This window comes from Tubulanus polymorphus, chromosome 4 (genome assembly GCF_964204645.1).
Source record: "Tubulanus polymorphus chromosome 4, tnTubPoly1.2, whole genome shotgun sequence".
NCBI classification, from domain to species: domain Eukaryota; kingdom Metazoa; phylum Nemertea; class Palaeonemertea; order Tubulaniformes; family Tubulanidae; genus Tubulanus; species Tubulanus polymorphus.
Window position 1 is genome coordinate 6,039,605 of NC_134028.1, and position 17,135 is coordinate 6,056,739.

Below are 17,135 nucleotides of genomic sequence, written 5' to 3' on the forward strand. Positions count from 1 at the left end.
ACTGATTTTCTGCATCTGTTACATTCATACATGTAGCTATTGAGAGAAAATTTTACTCAGAGTGACTAATTGAAAATGTACTCTGGAGTCAAATCTTACATTACCAAGAACTGTGGAACTGCTTCCTATGGATCGTTCGTACTACAGTGGTGTCGACGAAAATAGAAAGATCGCGATCATAGTGAAAATGAAAGGAAACGACTGTTTGATTAGTTCTGTTAATCTTTATTCGGATACAATTGTTGAACATTATGGTGCCTGTATGACAATACAATACACTACACAAACATAAAACAAAATAAAGAAAAAAAATAAAATACTGTAAACTTTAATATACAATCTCTTAGGACCTGAGTTTATTTACAATGTTATGTTTTCATTCATTATGTATAAGTATATTTGCAATATAATTTATATATCTATCGGTGTATTTCACGTCCGTTGAAGACAAAACATCTCTCTTGAAATTCCCGACACTGAACCGATTAATTTTTCTCGGCTGCCCGATCCGATCTATACTGGCAATTTCATATCGTCAGATGATGTTTCCCATTAAAGCTCAACGCACACGACACGGAGAAACAAAGAAACATAGAAAAATCAAACATGTATCATCCTTGGAAACATTGAAGATTGCTTCTCGCTTCTCGTTCACGCACACGACATAGGGAAACGCTCGGAAACATGTTTATGTATCCTGTTTCCGTGTTTCCCTGCGTCGTGTGCGTTGGGCTTTAAGGTCAATCGTTGTTGAACCCAGCCCTGGGATGCGAGCCCTGTACCAACAACGTATCATTACTCCGATGAAAAACTTCGTTGATCTATTTACAATGATTGATAATATACATCTAAGTACGTGCACAGATATTGAAAAGATATGATACCCGCGTTGAGAATATAGCTAAACGATAATATGCAATATGACAACAGACGAAAACCGCTTCAAGACGAAATATCACATCTTACAAAACCGATGGTAGTTGGGTTTATAAGGAGCCAGTTGCGAGGTCAGATTTTAGATAAGCTTGTCATCGGGTAGAGCTGTGGTTTGTGTTGATGCCTATATCACGAAACGAAACCCGAGACACAGTCCCGACTGATTCAAAACCTGCCCGAGTTTATCGATTTCGGTTTTTATAGCCAATCTAGATCAATTTCAAATTCTAAAACAATTTTCCATCGAGGTTACGACCGACCGCGCAACTTAGGGCTCTTGGGTTAAGAGATGCAATTTTCACAAATATTAGATACGACTTGAACATGATAGGATATCCCTTATATTATAGAGAATCCGTAACTACATTAGATCTTATACGTGGTAAACGGGTGCTGGGCATTGTTTTAAAATGGTTTTAGGTTATAAGGCTATACCCACAGTAATGTTCGCATTTTTGCACACAACAACCCGATTTCTAGGTTCCGGTATTTGCAGCGCTATCCCGGGCAGTGTCAAACGATTTCGAGCATGTTAATTTTGTGCGAGTTTTTCGACGAGGATTCATTCCGTCAAAAGTTTTTTTGTCTTATTACGTTTTTATCTACAGGCACAGGACTGCACGCTCATTCCCGGGTAGTTTTTTAACACGACATTGTGACTTTCGTCGAAGTAAAGAAGCGTTACTGACGTCATACTGTCAGGCACACAACATGGCGCTGGTACGTTCGCGTACATCCCAATGGCGTGAACAATGCTCTGTATCGTGGCGTGGTTTGTCGGTCGCATTCCCTAAAAAGATTATTCAAAATATAACATTATTCAGAGCGAACTAGATATTTCATCACCATCTTATTACTTCGATGATTAACTAACGATCTCTAAGTTATTTGAATATGCAGATGAGTTTAACAGTTTCAACAATGAAGGCGATTGTTTATGCTCACCTTAGTCAATGGAAAAGGACACGATCCTCCGCAGTAATGTGCCTCGAACGATTTCGGTGAGATAATCCATTCTCCCCAGCCGATGTCGGCAAAGTCCACCTGAAGTTTGCGCTTTGCGCACAATTGTTCATTTTGGTTATCTGGCCAGGCTTCATTTTTGCGCCGCCCGTGTGACCAAAAATTGGGCAACGTTTTGCTTTTGTGGTATCGGTTTTTGTTCTTTCGTCGGCTGTGTTTCCGATTACGGTTACGTCGTCGGTCGGTCTCGTACGAGTCGGGAAACGGGATGAGTTTCGAGTCTCCGCGATTTTTGTTTCGGTGTTTTCGATTTCGCGATCGTCTGCCTTGTAACATGCCCGGATGTGTAATCGGTATGCTGTAACCACGATGTCTCTGGCTGTATAGATCAACCGCCGGTACTTCGGGAATTTCGTTATCGATAATCGACCTTCGTTTTCGGCTGCGGCTCGCTTCACCTTTCGTCTTACTAGTTTCATCACGTGGTTCGTCTGCCACGGGCGGCTCTTTTACCATGTAAGAATCTTCATAATCGAACTTCGCTTTTGTTTTCGTTTTCTTGAACGGGATCGGTTTACCAACCGGCCCTATCATGATAAGATTCTTACCGGGTTCCTCTCCCGGTATGATCGACACGACCTCCTTGTCGATATCGCGGTTCTCATTTTTAGGCGGTAACTTCTTTTTGGTTTCTTTTTCTGTCTCCGTTTTGTCGGCTTTATGCGCTGTTTCAACGTTTTCGAAATCGCCCGGCGAAAACTCTCTATTTTCGTTATCCTCGTGTCCGACCATCGCTAATTTCTTGTCATCTCGATTCACGGTGATTCTCACCACCCCTTTACCTTTACCGGGCGCTTCTATTTTACGATTCAGAATCGGGTCCAATAATTTCTCGTCGAAGAAAAAATGTCGTTGTTTCTTAGAGTTGCGACCTTGGCCTTTATGTTTAGGCGGGATCGTTTCGTTGTCGATAGTGGCCGACTCTTCGCTGCTGACGTCATCGCCGCCCGGGAAGCCGGTCTCGGCTAACTGTTTGTTCAATTCGATCAAATCTTTCGGTTTGAAATGCGGATCGATGTGGTCTATGGTGAGATTTTGCGTGTCGTTCGAATAGATAATCAAGAACGGTTTCGAATGATGGCGGATGAATTTCTTCAAGGGGATATCAACGTTCGGATTCCCGCCGCCGGAGCGGAACATCAACCCGAACAGATGCTCTCGTCTGCGTGACTTGACGCGTAAACACGTCTGCAGGGCCCTCGTGACGTCATAGATTTGCCATCCGTACGTTTTCGAGCTGATAAATACGTCGCCCAAAGTGTTCAGGTTCACTTTGGAGACGTCGAACATGATCAGACTGATGTCGGAGCCCATACGACGAGTTTTCATCTGTTTCTTGTACAAGTGAATTTCGGCGCTGAACACTTTCTCGCTCGGTAGAACAGAGCTGAGGTTGAACAGGAATATCCGATGCCTATTGACCGTACCTGAAAAACATAGATCAATATACGGCATTAGATCGATTATACACAGGGTCAAGAGATTGGAATTCAAAGTGAACTGAAAAAAAACGCAGCGCCAATTGAATATGTCGAGTAAAAATCTTTTCCTGGCCCGAATTTGCCTGGATAGCTTTACTCCCTTCCATAAAAAAATGAAAAACGATAAACTTGAATTTCAATAGCTTTACGGGCGGCAAAACAAATTATAGTTTTATAGTTTACGCGACATTAACCACTATTAACAAACCGACCCTGCGGTGTGTATATATCAAAATATATGAAAGCAAGCTGGCAAATTTCATCTCGTAACTCAAATCTGATCTGACGCTTTTTGTGGCAGGTTTGGCAAAAAATTCAATGTTCGCTTTGTGAGACTTTGAATATTGCATACGAAGTTTTTGATCTTGCGTTTTGATTGAATGATACCTATTACTTGGTATTTATTTTCCCAAGTCGAAGAATCACGGTTTAGTTCTTGTTAAACGCAGCGGAAGCATAGTTGACAAGAGTTGCCCTCGCCAGTTTATTCATGGAATTTTTATTGCACAATTTCATTTACTGTTAAATAATCAAAACTAATTAATTTCTGTCATAATTTCAAGAACCCTGGGCCTGGTTTTATAGACTGGTATTGCCTTTAACCCGGAGGCTTACTCAATTGATAATGAATCTAATTGAGTTAACCCCCGGGTTAAAGGTAATACCAGTCTATAAAACCGGCCCCAGGTGATTATCTGTTGCAGTGACCAAAAACCACGTCAATTTGAAAATAGATAAATTCATAAACAATTCATGATATCAATATATCTCTTGACTTTGGGTATTTTCGATCGCATGTCCATACACTCGCTCGAAATATGAGCGTTAATAATCTTTCTACCTAAAACCTAAATCGAAAAGATACCTTTGCGTCAACATCAGTGCACGAAAACAGCGTGTGACTGTTGTGAAAATTCGACGTAGCGAAATTTCCGTGAGACGGAAAAAAAGAAACATCAGAAGTCAAACGCGTTCTGTAAATCAACAATCGACGGGCTTTTGAAGTGAGATGATTATTTTCTATCGCAGAAAGAACAGATTCCATTTCACTAGGATTAGCCGGTTTTAGTTCGCTCGTTCTTTCTAACGGTATTAATGTTGCATTAATAATCATTATCGCTAATCCAAAATCTCTCGTTTCTATCCGGATTGAATTCGTAAAATGGTCGCCGTGATTGGATTTTCTGAACTTGTACAAAGAGACGCCTTCGATTTCAAATAGATTCGGGAAATATTAAGTCGGATCATTATTACTGAAATATGACATCGATATGAATTAAAGATTCGTCACTCTTGGGTCTGTGAAATGGATTGGATAATGATAAGCTATTGCGGTAAATAAAATAGAAACCTATCAATTAAAAATGATAACATTTACGTAACAATATAAAATTAAAGAATCATGATCATCTTGATGATTACATCTTCATCTTTCTCATTTGCTTATTGTCAATACCATCACTGTCGTTATCATCTTTTTGTAAATAATCTTTCTTAGGGCAATGGCACTCAACTACAGCCTCCTGGCTTGCCCATTGTCCTTTCTACTTCATACAGATTGCCGGATGCTTTATTCATAAAATTGTTAAATAGGAGATTGATAAAGAAATATTATTATTATAATTATTACAAACTGTTCGTTTATGAAGTAATGAATGCTAGAGTCAGTAGGTTCATCAACGTTGTCCATTTACCATTAGCAGAAATATCATTACTAAAATACTGATACGTGATATTGCTCTTGATTTATGACATCGTTAGAATCCGCATAAAAATCCATTTAGTCTACTAGAACGATCGTTTCTGAACCGATGTTTCGAACCATGGGCCCTTAGACTCATTCTAGAGTCCATGTTAAAACTAAAATTCTGTAAACTCGACCGTCGATCACACAACTATAGCTGTACTTCGATTTCCGATTGCAAAATCAAACCCCCTGTTTCGCTCCCGGCAGGTGTGGTGGGTTTGTAAGGGACACTCAATCAAAAAAATCAAACGAAATTTACCAACCAAACAAATAACAGGGTCAATCCCTATTTTAAGATAAACAAAAACTAAACATTCATACGAATTATTTCATTACCGACGATTTCTAGTTTCAAGTGTTGCCAGTTTTCTTATTGCCATGACAGAATCTTCCCATCTTGAATGGACAACTCAAAAGGTTTGGAAGAAAGGAATTTGTATTTTCATCAGACTAGAGGTCGTCAGAATCGAGAAGCTTTCAGGTTTTAGAATTTGTTTTATGAAACTGGGGCCTCAACGTAAGAAGTACCCATTCCACGAAATTCCACTTATATCAACCTTACGTTGATACACGTTTATAGTTCTGTACGCGCGGGTTCCTAACAGACCCCTATCGAAACAGATAAATACACGGGATTCTATAGATGAGCGTGAGATACTATAAACACCGAAAACAGACCACGATAGAAACTTAATCGAGCGTTATATATTTAGTCATAGAATTTATGGCTTAAGGTTTTTCTTTCAGGCCCGACACACTGGTTGTCAGAAGGTCGCTAAAAGTGGCGCCATTTCGGCCGCATAATCCAGTTAGACGCTAGTGACAATAATGCGATTTTATGGTCAACAAAGTCGAGTGGCGACGAAACTTCTCTAAGATCGGAAACCACACGGCAATTAAATCAATGAAACGGATTGAATGACGACGCTCTAGTAGTATATATCTAACCGACACCCAATAAACAAAATACTTTAAATGGAAATTACATTTCTTAAGTCGAAGAACTTTAAATTAGTTCCATTGAAATGTATTCGAAAACAAAGCGCAACGTAACAGACAACGGTTTAATTGTATAAGTGGAGGAGGCTGCTACTTGAAAATGAACACATGAACAACCTTAACTACCATTGATTTTGAAATTTCAAATATTAACGGTTAAAAACTGATGGAGAAAGTTTTCGAAATTTGAAATGATTTAATCGATAATGCCTACGTAGTAAAGTTGTAGTACTACGCGTTTGAATAGGTCCTGTCGAAACTGGGAGATGCTTCATCAAATATGAATCTACATAATTGATCGTTTGTAAAGAAGATAATACGAATATATGCATGCATAATGGCCGCCAAACGCTCAGTGAAAACCGACCAGGCGCTCATCGTTCCGCGCGGCGCGGTTCGAATGCGTTTTTTTCGGAAGTGAGTCAAAAAGAATTACTATTTATCAAGAGCACTCAGTGGCGCCAGTCACAAAACTCAATCATCTATTTTTCATCGGAAACTCTATAAAACCCTACAAGACCTATATTTTATACAACCACTTGAACCGCTCAGCCATCACACGGGCTTGTCTCCAGGATAACATGTTTACTTTACCTTTTCTGGCTTTTTAAAGACCAGTCTACCGATTGTACACAGAGCCATAATATCGGTTACACCGAATGACAATGGAAGCAGAAGTCACCGGATCAGAAAATAAAATGCATGTCGATTCAATTTCATATCTGCTTTTCAATTCTACCAAAAAGGCTTTTCGTTGTTGTTGAAACGTTCTTTTTTCTAATGTATATAAACGTAATGTTTTCTCACGTGAATCTATATGTAGAGCGCTAATAAGTAAGAACCACAGGTGATGATTATAACCTTTATTGTCTGTCAGTTTCGGCGTTTTTCTAAATTCCAGCATCAGAGAAGCGAATTACTCATAATTATTATGACATTTTTGTTTCTCGCTGATGGAGTTTTGATAAACTCCAAAACTGTCAGACAACCAACGTTCTAATCATCAACTGTAGGCTTTTAGTTATTAACTCTGAAAACTGAGATTGATATCAGTACACCAGTCATGTAAAGAGCTATCGATTTAGTTCGCAAATTAGTTATAATGGAGGAAAAGCAAATAGTAAGAAATTAGAATATACCGTAAGAAAGAAAATCTTGATTAGAAAAATCTAATTCAATAGAATTTTGGTCTTTGTATGAAATAAGATTTTTTTTAATCGTGTGCGAAATATACGAAAGCAAAACGTGACGGTTGAACAGCGACGCTAACGTAATGTCCTATATTAGTTATGAAGAATTCAATCAGATGTGCAAGTGCAGTGCCAGGTGTCGTCTCTGCTGTTGATCATAACAAAAATCGTCTACTTCAATTAAATCATTAAGGTTGTCTTATCGAATTAACTGCATTTCGACTTCAAAACAGAATTGTTTACGCATATTTTCCGACCCGAAAGAATCACAGAATTCCGACGGTTTGCTCGCACGTGGTAGGTATGCCGATTCATATGTATATATATTTACATCATTCCGTATGCATATTTTGGTAATAGCAGAAAACATAGAGTAAGAAGTAATTGATATAAGTGTTGACGTGTGTGTAATAAACACCCATCGCCATATCAAGTACATTGATTTCTTGCGGAGAATGAAGATGAATTTTTCGCAACCTCCCTAAGCATAAAGGTGTGAGTGAGGTAGAGCATTCGACGAAAACAGTAAAATAACTGCGGTTTTTACCATAATTGAAAGGCGCCAATTCTCAGATCGGTTAGTTCATCGACATATCTAAACGATGTATAAGGATATTTTGATGTTCGGAAATATCTTTACCGACAAACCCTTCCCAGATCCATAAATCGGTGTGCCCCGCGCGTAAATATTATGTGGTCATAACAAAATTACCACTCAGCGATTTTAAGAACCGCTTCCACGCAGTTGGCATCGAGGATAAAATGTGAAACGTTTCGAGGGGCTGTTGTAAGCAGCTTGCCTCAATTTATCACCGACATTACACAATGAAGTGTCAAAAACCTATTACTGATGTGAAACGAGGTTTAAGTGAAATCTACTGACGCTGATGAATAGATGCTCTTTGTTGCAATTACGGTTCTGTTCGAAACGTTCTGGGATAATTGCCCCGTTAATTCCGAGCTAAACGTTTTAGTTCTTGTATCGCAGCGCCTGTCGGCCCGTTTACACTCTTACATAAATGTTTGTTTAGCTAAACATCGCTTCCCAGCAGCGAGGTTTTACCGGCAAGACGGTTACTGAACGCCGGCTTCTTGCAGCGAGATTCAAAACCAATCTGTTTACACAGAGAGAAACTATATTTCTATATTTCTATATGATTTAGAACACGATGTTTTTAGGGAAATGTATTCATATTGTATAGAATTACGATTCCGGGCACGGTTTTGGCCATTTTTGATAGTTTTGCCGAAAATATACATAGAAAACGATACAAAATTGACTTATATATGTTAAGTTCGTATCTGCTTCACGACGACAATTCAAATTACCAAAAATACATCAAATCTATGAGCAAGAACTTATCACTGTTGGAATAGAATTATGACTATTTAGAAGTTTGAGCATCATTAGTGAATAAGCCGATTAAATGTTATCTCCGATAATCCGGATTATCTAGCAAATCCTGGTCGCTACTACGGCAACGATGTGTGTATATATCCAAATGAAAATTGTGAACTGCACGAGTTTATTATTCACGGAGAAAGTTTGCAAATACATCACAACAGGTAAACAGCAAACTATGAACAACCGCGCAACCGACAAATGCACCTTCAAGTTGGCTTCTCATTTCATCGGTATCTGACATGTGTAAAATTCCTAGCATTCAAACAGTTCGACACGTTATAAATACATTATTTCAGTGCTCGGAGACGCGTTTAGTGTAAAACTATGAAAGAAATTGAAAAAGATGAGAAGAATTGAGAAAAATATTCAAAAAATGCTTTTCCGTATTGATCAAGAATGCTGGAATCTAGATTAAGCCAATTAACATCTTCCGATCAATGTTTACGGATCGTTTCCCCACCGGTATTAACAACGGAAGCAATGAAATCTGGTTTATGAAGTAATTAAACATTTTTTTGTTAAACGAAAAAAAAGATCTTCGAGAAAGTTTACGTTCTGCATTTTCTAGTTCTGGAGAGGTCAAGGCCACAATACTATGCACGTACGTGGTTATGCGCATTTTTATACTGGCTCCCATAATTTTCTCATAATCTGATAAAATCAAAGGAAAATATGAAGAGGCGACGACTGTGTTGATAAGAATGTAAAAAGCCAATTCATTCACGTTGCAAGGAAAACACGAAACGAACCAATTTCCCTTAGACGCTTGTGGATCAGAGATGTATCATATACTTACTGCAATAGCTTGATATGATCCGAATTTCATTATTACAAAATATACCATGCCAGGCGTTCCCAGTAAAAGTTCTATGTCTTAACTTGATATTCGCCTGTTTATTAGAAGCTTAATTCTTTAGAACTCTAGCGGATAAGGCAATCATTTTCTTCGGTAGATACGTACGTACGTAGCAGTGAATTTTGGTTTTGAAAATGTATGTATCTAAAGTGCCTGAGGATGTCGGAAGATGATTGAATTCAGTGAATGATATGAAATACATGTTATCGAACTAATTTTGATTTAGATAGAATGGTTTAATCGAAAGCCGGGTTGCTTTCCCAAATAGCGTATGCATCTGTAAATATTAAACTTGGCGTAATATATAAGGACCATCGATATGAACGAGGAAAACAAACGCGGCGTGGATTGTAAGTGATTGTATGTATCGAAAGAAAATCGGAAAAATCTTATCAACACGACGGGTTTTTGATAGCGTATGCGATATTCAGTTTAAGTGAAGGAGAATTCATATGCAGTTTGACTCAATTCAGCAGACGACCGCGCCATAACTTCTCAGAATAAATATGCGGAAGCCCATGGATTTAGCTAATTACCAGTTCTCGTATTTTTGTATCAACATTCGTAAAATAACAACACGACGGGAGATTTTCTTGAATATTGCACTCGATGACGGCAGTCTATTTGTACTCTCGGTGATTTTTGTTCATAAACGAGGTTGGTGGACTCACAAAAAGTCCTAGCTGTATACAAAAGACAAACCGTCGGACCATCCCAGAAGAGTGAAATCTTTCACAATTTTACTATCAGAATGACTGGAAAAGTCAAACAATAATGAAAAAATTCTTGAAGTTTTAGTAAGACACCATGGAAGGTGGGAAAGAGTTAAGGAATAAAAGGAGTTTCGTGTCTCGCACTATATGCAAAACGATTTATAGAAAAAACAACTTCTTATTTTCCATTGCTCATTCATACGCGGAGAATAGGACGTAAATTGTTCGGCGGGGTATCAGTTCACAAAACATCGTTTATAAAGCCGAGCCGAAGGAAGCTGCGTATAGAGGAAGGAAAGATGGAATAGTGGCAAAATACTAAACATATCGCCAGAGGGCAGGAAATCAGAAAATAACTGCCTACAATCCGTGTTATTATTTCTCATACACAAGAGTAGCCCTTATCTCCATAAAATCGTCGACCACTTCACATCATTCATCGTCAGCTCGGAAATAAAGTTTACGATTTTAAGAGATTTCTATGAAATTGGCCGTCTTGACTTTTAGACAGATGTTTAGCATTAATACGGTGAATGTAAAGCGCTTTGTCCGCACATTGTTTGGCCTCTCGAACGCTAAAATGTGGGCCGGAACGCTCCATTACGGTACAAGCATTTCAGATCGGAAAATCAATTCATCTCGTTTATGGACTTTTACGTGTGCGAATTATCTTAATGTGTTGTTGTTCTCGCGATATTTCAAAAATGAAGTACATCCCGGAACTACCCGGAAACGATTGAACTACCGGCGGCCATTGGATAGTCGGCTCCACTTCCGTTTTCTATATGAGACAGGAAGTCAGATCGTCTTTCGAGGAATGTTTTCGCTATAAATCGATAGAGAAAATGGGAATGAGAATTGAAAGACAGAATTAGGGAATGGAAAGAGAGAACTTCTTCGGACTTTCGATCCAAAAGTTCTTTTCTAATGATTACCTATAGAGAACTTGTAAATAATATTTCCTATATTTCATACGTATGTAACAGCGTCGGTTATACACATAAATGCTTTACTATATATTATGATAATAAAGATAATGGTTTATCGTTTAGGCCTGAACGTTTTTACTGAATGGTATCTCCCTACAATTTATATTACATAGAAATATATACAACTCTATACTCTTTAAAGTAGAGCAGGGATGCTTCTTAAAGGTTACCCCTCTATGTCAGTGTACATGTAGTAGACACAATAGGTAAGATTTTCACAAAAAGTCAAATTTTTGCGATATAAGGATATAGGATTTTGAAATCTGAATACCTGAAAGTATACCCAACAAACCATTGGTCATGAAGAATTTATTAGTTTGAATTCATTTTCGGTGATCCTTGGGCACTTTTGGGGCAAGCGTTTATCTTTGTAGTGATATTTTCAAATCTATTGGACTTTAAACATTATAGATATATACAAGACGTATGTCGAATGTATCTATGTTGATTATCGAATGTGGTCGGTGGATAAGTATTCATTGTTTTATTTGTCGAGGGTATTTACTCATTACGGTTTCCAATAATTAGTCGCTGTCCGGCTCTCAGAGGAGTCGACGAAACAAAAGCTGTCAGGACTATTGATCATAATATTCACCATCTCGAGATGCCGACTGACATTCGAGCGTGATACGGGTACAGACACCAAGGATGATAAGATGACGCTACTTAATATCGCTGCCTCGACGTCCGAGGATGTGGAAACTTGTTAATTATTCAAAACATGACACTTTTCAACCACCTGGCGTATTCCTCGACAGTTGTGGATTTTCGTGACTTACCACTACCCCTCGGCAAGCTATCGAGTGTTTAACCGGGTGCCGCACTCTGCGATCGCCGAAGTACTGCTGCCTTATTTTTAAATCGTTCCCTGTTTTTCGGAATCGGACGTGCAGAGATGACCAAATTGCATTCAATCGAATCGAAAAACAAATACGTAAAAAAAACACAGGCCTGTGCCGTTTGTTACCCCCGAACTCCCTAGAATGTATGTCCTTCAAAAAGTCAGTGTAAAAACATCGGGGCAAGATTTTACGAAATTTGGATACAATTTCTATGTTTTTTTCTTTAAGTAAAATGTAATCCATTCTCAAATTACCTGTAAAACATTATGTATATTCGAAATGCAACCTTTGTCCGCACTTTGGGAACTCACTTTCTAACTCATCGAAAAGCTAATCTTACAGACTTTCGTATTGGTTTTAACATTAATAAATCGAATTGTGATATTCTAATCTAATTCAAATTTCCATTTTGAATTTGTTCTCGGGTCTATCTCCCGTTAGCAATGTTGATCATAATCGACTTGAACTTTGTATTATAATGTGGATTAAATTGACTATGTTCGACCTATGAATATCGCTTCGCAATCAGATAATTATTAAACTAGTAAATATTTGTAGAAGGTTTATGTCGTTGAGACCCTTATCAGTTTTTATTTCCAAGTTTGTTTTAGTTCGAAGCGCGGCTAAATACTATCTCCGGACAAATATAGAACACGGGATTCTTTGTTTTAGGAAACCCTAAGTATTATTATAACCTTATTGTAGTATTTTGAGGTATTTGACAATTGCGTTCATTTTGACCACACAGACGTTCCACTCACTGAGTTAAGAAGAAAATTATACTTAAGAAGATTTCGTAATTGCTGGGATATATCATTCTAAACTATTCTAATACATCAGAAATTCAATGACTTTATCCAATCAGCTCTCTTGTTAGGGAATTTGTGTGTCCTCTGTCTACGGGTCCTAGCTTCTCCAGGGACCGTAGCTAAGAGAATTTTAATTTCCTTTGTTCTCCGTTTGCACTCGGCGAAAAAAAAAAACAATTGGGGATGAGGCCAAGACGACCATGACGAAATTGACGAAGCGTATTAAAGAGATAATTAGATTTACGGATAACTTAATTGGACCAACATGATACAATAACAATCAATTGGAGAAAAAACAAGCCTTCGAATGTCTTACGGAAACGAAATGAAAATCAAGAGAATTCTAAATGATCATGATTAGATAATTTCTGATCAATTCTCATCGAAATGCTCGGGATATTTAGAACGTACCTATATCTGCGTATATCAATCGTACTGTATTTCCCCGTTGTTCGCCTTTCGGAAACGTACTGAATTTATACCTCTCGTACAGATCCAGCATATATTTCGGAGGCTTCAATTCTTGCGGGAATTCTCTATTTCCACCGTGCGGTTTCTCTTTCGGTAACTCCTTGAATCCGAGCATGTTTTTGACGGCGTGTTGCAAAATAGCGCTTTGGTTTTTGCTCAAATTTTGTCTTGCCGCCGTAGCGGCGAACTGCGCCATAACGAACGCAACCACGAACAACATATTCCCGAATTTCTTATCCATTATTACGAGTAAAACAAACAGAACTGTGAGAAATTTGTTAACGATCGTAACTTCCAGTTTTAAAGTCGTTCGAATTTCGTTTAAATAACCTTATTTCCATTTGGTCTAATACGGGTACAGAAATCGCGAAGTATTCCATTCAGAATATGATCCGGTACCTATCGACAACGTTTTTAACTTCAACGAATCAAAGGTCATTCGACGCCCGAGACAATAATTCAGTTTTCGTGCGATAAACAGAATCCGACTCGATGTCAATCTCGCGAGATACGAGTGAAAAGTTTTTTGTCGAGTTTTAAAAAGCGAAATGACAAGTTGCACTCTCGAACGTGTGCGGTGGGCTCTAAACGCTAGTCAATCGTTGGTAGTCCAGTACTCGTCTGCTATTCGCTGCTCGTTGAACACGTGGGTTGTAGCGTGTATTTCTGTTGATAAATGGAATACTCGTACATTAATCACAATACTCCGTGTACCTGGCTTAGCGTCGATATACCTAATACCTAATTCCCTAGAAACAATTCGCCTGAAAGACTTGGCGACGGACGAGTCTCGTGCGGTTTTGGTGCGCGATGAGAAATCGCGTCTCGTCTCTCGCGATCAATCAGCCGAACTTACGAACCGCAAATCATCGTCCAAACGCCCTGTTTTAGGAATAAACAGGCTTTGTAAGAATGATGCTACCGCGGCTCCAAAACGTCTGCCTATAAGCAGGTCATAAAATTGTCGCAGAATTTTCAATAAGCTGATCGTATTAGGAGCCAAACGGTCTCTCATCAACAGCTCTTGACTTCGTTAGTGCGATTGTCGCGCTAGTTTATACATGTCCTCATTGTAAACATCGCATTCTGGTTATTGTGCACGGATACTGAAGAAGAGTCTCCTCCCGGCAGTGTGTCCGTCCATCGACAATCAAACCACAAATTCGACGTTCTTTCGAACAAACAAATACTAATACCTTTCGAAGGCATAAAGATATTCTAACAATCTACAAATTCAAATTTGCTTTCGTGCCGGTGGTGCCTATCTAGAAAGAAATGTGAAAAAAAATTCAAAAATTTGTATTGATGTTATAAAGAGAATCCCCACAATGATAATAATGAAATGATAAAAAATATAGCCCGAAAATGTTTCCTTAGATTTAGTAAGTTTATTCGACGTTTCGACTATCTACTAATAGTCATCTTCAGGAATACTTTGTATTGAGGTTTCTATGCAGTTTTTAAGCGTAAAAGCCAATCCTAGATATAATATAAATTCGTGAAAAAATCTTCGTGGAATAGTGTAATCGTCATAAATGCGGATCAGCCCACGTATTCCACTGAAGACTAGGGAAAAATGAAATATAATGGAGTCGTTGATTTTCTATATAACTGAATAGATTTACAGTTGATTACATAAAATTAATGAACTAGATGTCCAAACTGAGTGATAAATCGTGTAGTTATAACAATATAGTGTTTAGTCTTTTTACGCATATTCTAGTGTAGACGCATATAATCAAACGTTATTATAAATACTTTTCTGGTCAGTGAATTTCGTGAAATGATTCTCTGCCGAGTTGTGTATAGATTCAAAAGATCGTTTTGAGTTTGAAACCGGCGAGTTCAGTCCGAATCTACCCTCGCATTTCCAATCAGCTGCTGGGCCAGGGGCTAAACAGTTCGCCGTAATACCGGAGTTTCGAAGTTTGTACTCGAGAAACAAGCACACAAATTCTGGGTGAAATCTACCTGTTCAAATTCCATATTCAAAAGTCTATTTAACTAAATTTTCAAAATCAACAATTATCAAGAGATCTGCTTTATTTCAAAAAGTAAAAAAAACCCAGTTCCACAGTTGTGGCTTTATTGAATAATCGAAAATAATACATTCGTATTCTATAACTTAGAAACTGGGTCGATGAATCAATTTTAGAAATGCATTTACGCGTTCAATTCATTTGTATTTTCAATCGCCGCCAAGTTGAATGCGTAGATTTCAACGGAAAAAAACGAAATCGTGAAAAGAGGACATCAACGCCAACCACAAAATTGAATATTTTGTATCAAAGTTTTGTTAACTGGCGTCAAAGTTGTTTAGTAACGATCCGTCAGGCTTCAAAAGAAACAAATGGTTTTCCATTTGAACAATTAATACTGCCGTTTAAATTGGCCCGGGCGCCAAGGAGACAATAATTATTATGCTAGCGTCTACGCGAAGGTATTCAAACGAAATGGCGGAAAAGGTGCCACATTAACCAATTTCACTGTTAAAATGTTCCGGCGTTTTGCGACACAGGGACCACACGCAAATTTAGACGCGTTTAACGAAATTACCACCAAAGAGAGCACAAGATAACATCTACACTTAAAACGGCTCACGTAGAAAAAGAGATAGCGATCTGACCACGGTTTATAAGGGTGACGCCAACCCCTCACGCTTCCACAAGTTTGTATTGTCCTCCGTGCGTGTACAACCGATCGACTTAGCTTCATAAAACCTCTTTAATCTGGTTGTTCAAGGTCGCTTCGGTTAGTGACACCATCCCTTATAAACAATAACACGATAATCATTGTTTTTACGCAGGGAATTTAACTTGTAAACTTTACTTTTTACTCTTTATTTCATGAAGTCAAGCGACCTTTTTTGTTGGAAGTCACGACAGTCTTTTCCTCTAAAATAAGTATCCTATCTATATAAAAAAATGAATAAATAATTTTCCTACGATTATATCATTTTTTCATCAAGGAATTTATATTTGCAGTAAATCCGTATAGCTCTAGTTGAAAATGAATTGGTTTTGACTGCAAACATGGATCTAACTCCCACTATCAAACTGGGTCCAGACTTTTGACCAGAAATTCTGATTTACTTTTCACAAAGCGTTTCTCGCGTGCAATATTCGACCGACATGATTCGTTGTCAATTTCTTCATCGTTTTTCTTCTTCGGTATCTTCCAGGGAACGTAGACTTTCAGAAACGCATCCCACGCTAAGTAGAACCATTTAGGTAACATGTTGGTCTAGTGCGTAAGTTGTAAAAGACGATTTGCTATTTTACTCGGTTATTTTGACGTTCGTTAAGTGGAGCTTTTCAACAAATAGAATTATTGTAAATAGTTGAACATCAGTCGTGGCGGCTGAGATTTCGGTGCCGAAGTTATGAGCAACGCGAATCTGTTCAAAGCTCGAGAAGCTGGCGAGCATGCTTTTATCCGGCAGACGATTTTCTGGGGCCACACTAATGAACGGAACACGCCGCGTACAACTCTTACCGACGTAACACGTGTTGAACACGACGTGTTACATGAAATTCGAGCTTGTCGACGCTTGTAAGCTTTTACTTTATTCGTAAACTGGAGCCTGAGGTTTACTTTGAAAACAAAATAGATAATAGATTGCTTGCGTTTTTTTCCTGTTTTGTAGGTGTCCTTGAAAACGATTCTAACCTTCC

The 17,135-nt window shown here is 38.3% G+C and overlaps 1 protein-coding gene across 1 annotated transcript; it reads right to left on the reverse strand.

Annotated features, from left to right (window-relative positions):
• Window positions 1-353: 353 nt before the first annotated feature.
• LOC141903468 (uncharacterized) lies at window positions 354-13,674 on the reverse strand. The gene is made up of 3 exons (XM_074791587.1): window positions 13,402-13,674; window positions 1,882-3,386; window positions 354-1,726 (listed from the first exon to the last, which is right to left on the reverse strand). Exons 1-3 carry the CDS (start codon window positions 13,655-13,657, stop codon window positions 1,535-1,537), a joined length of 1,953 nt encoding a protein of 650 aa, XP_074647688.1. The 5' UTR covers window positions 13,658-13,674; the 3' UTR covers window positions 354-1,534.
• Window positions 13,675-17,135: the final 3,461 nt, after the last annotated feature.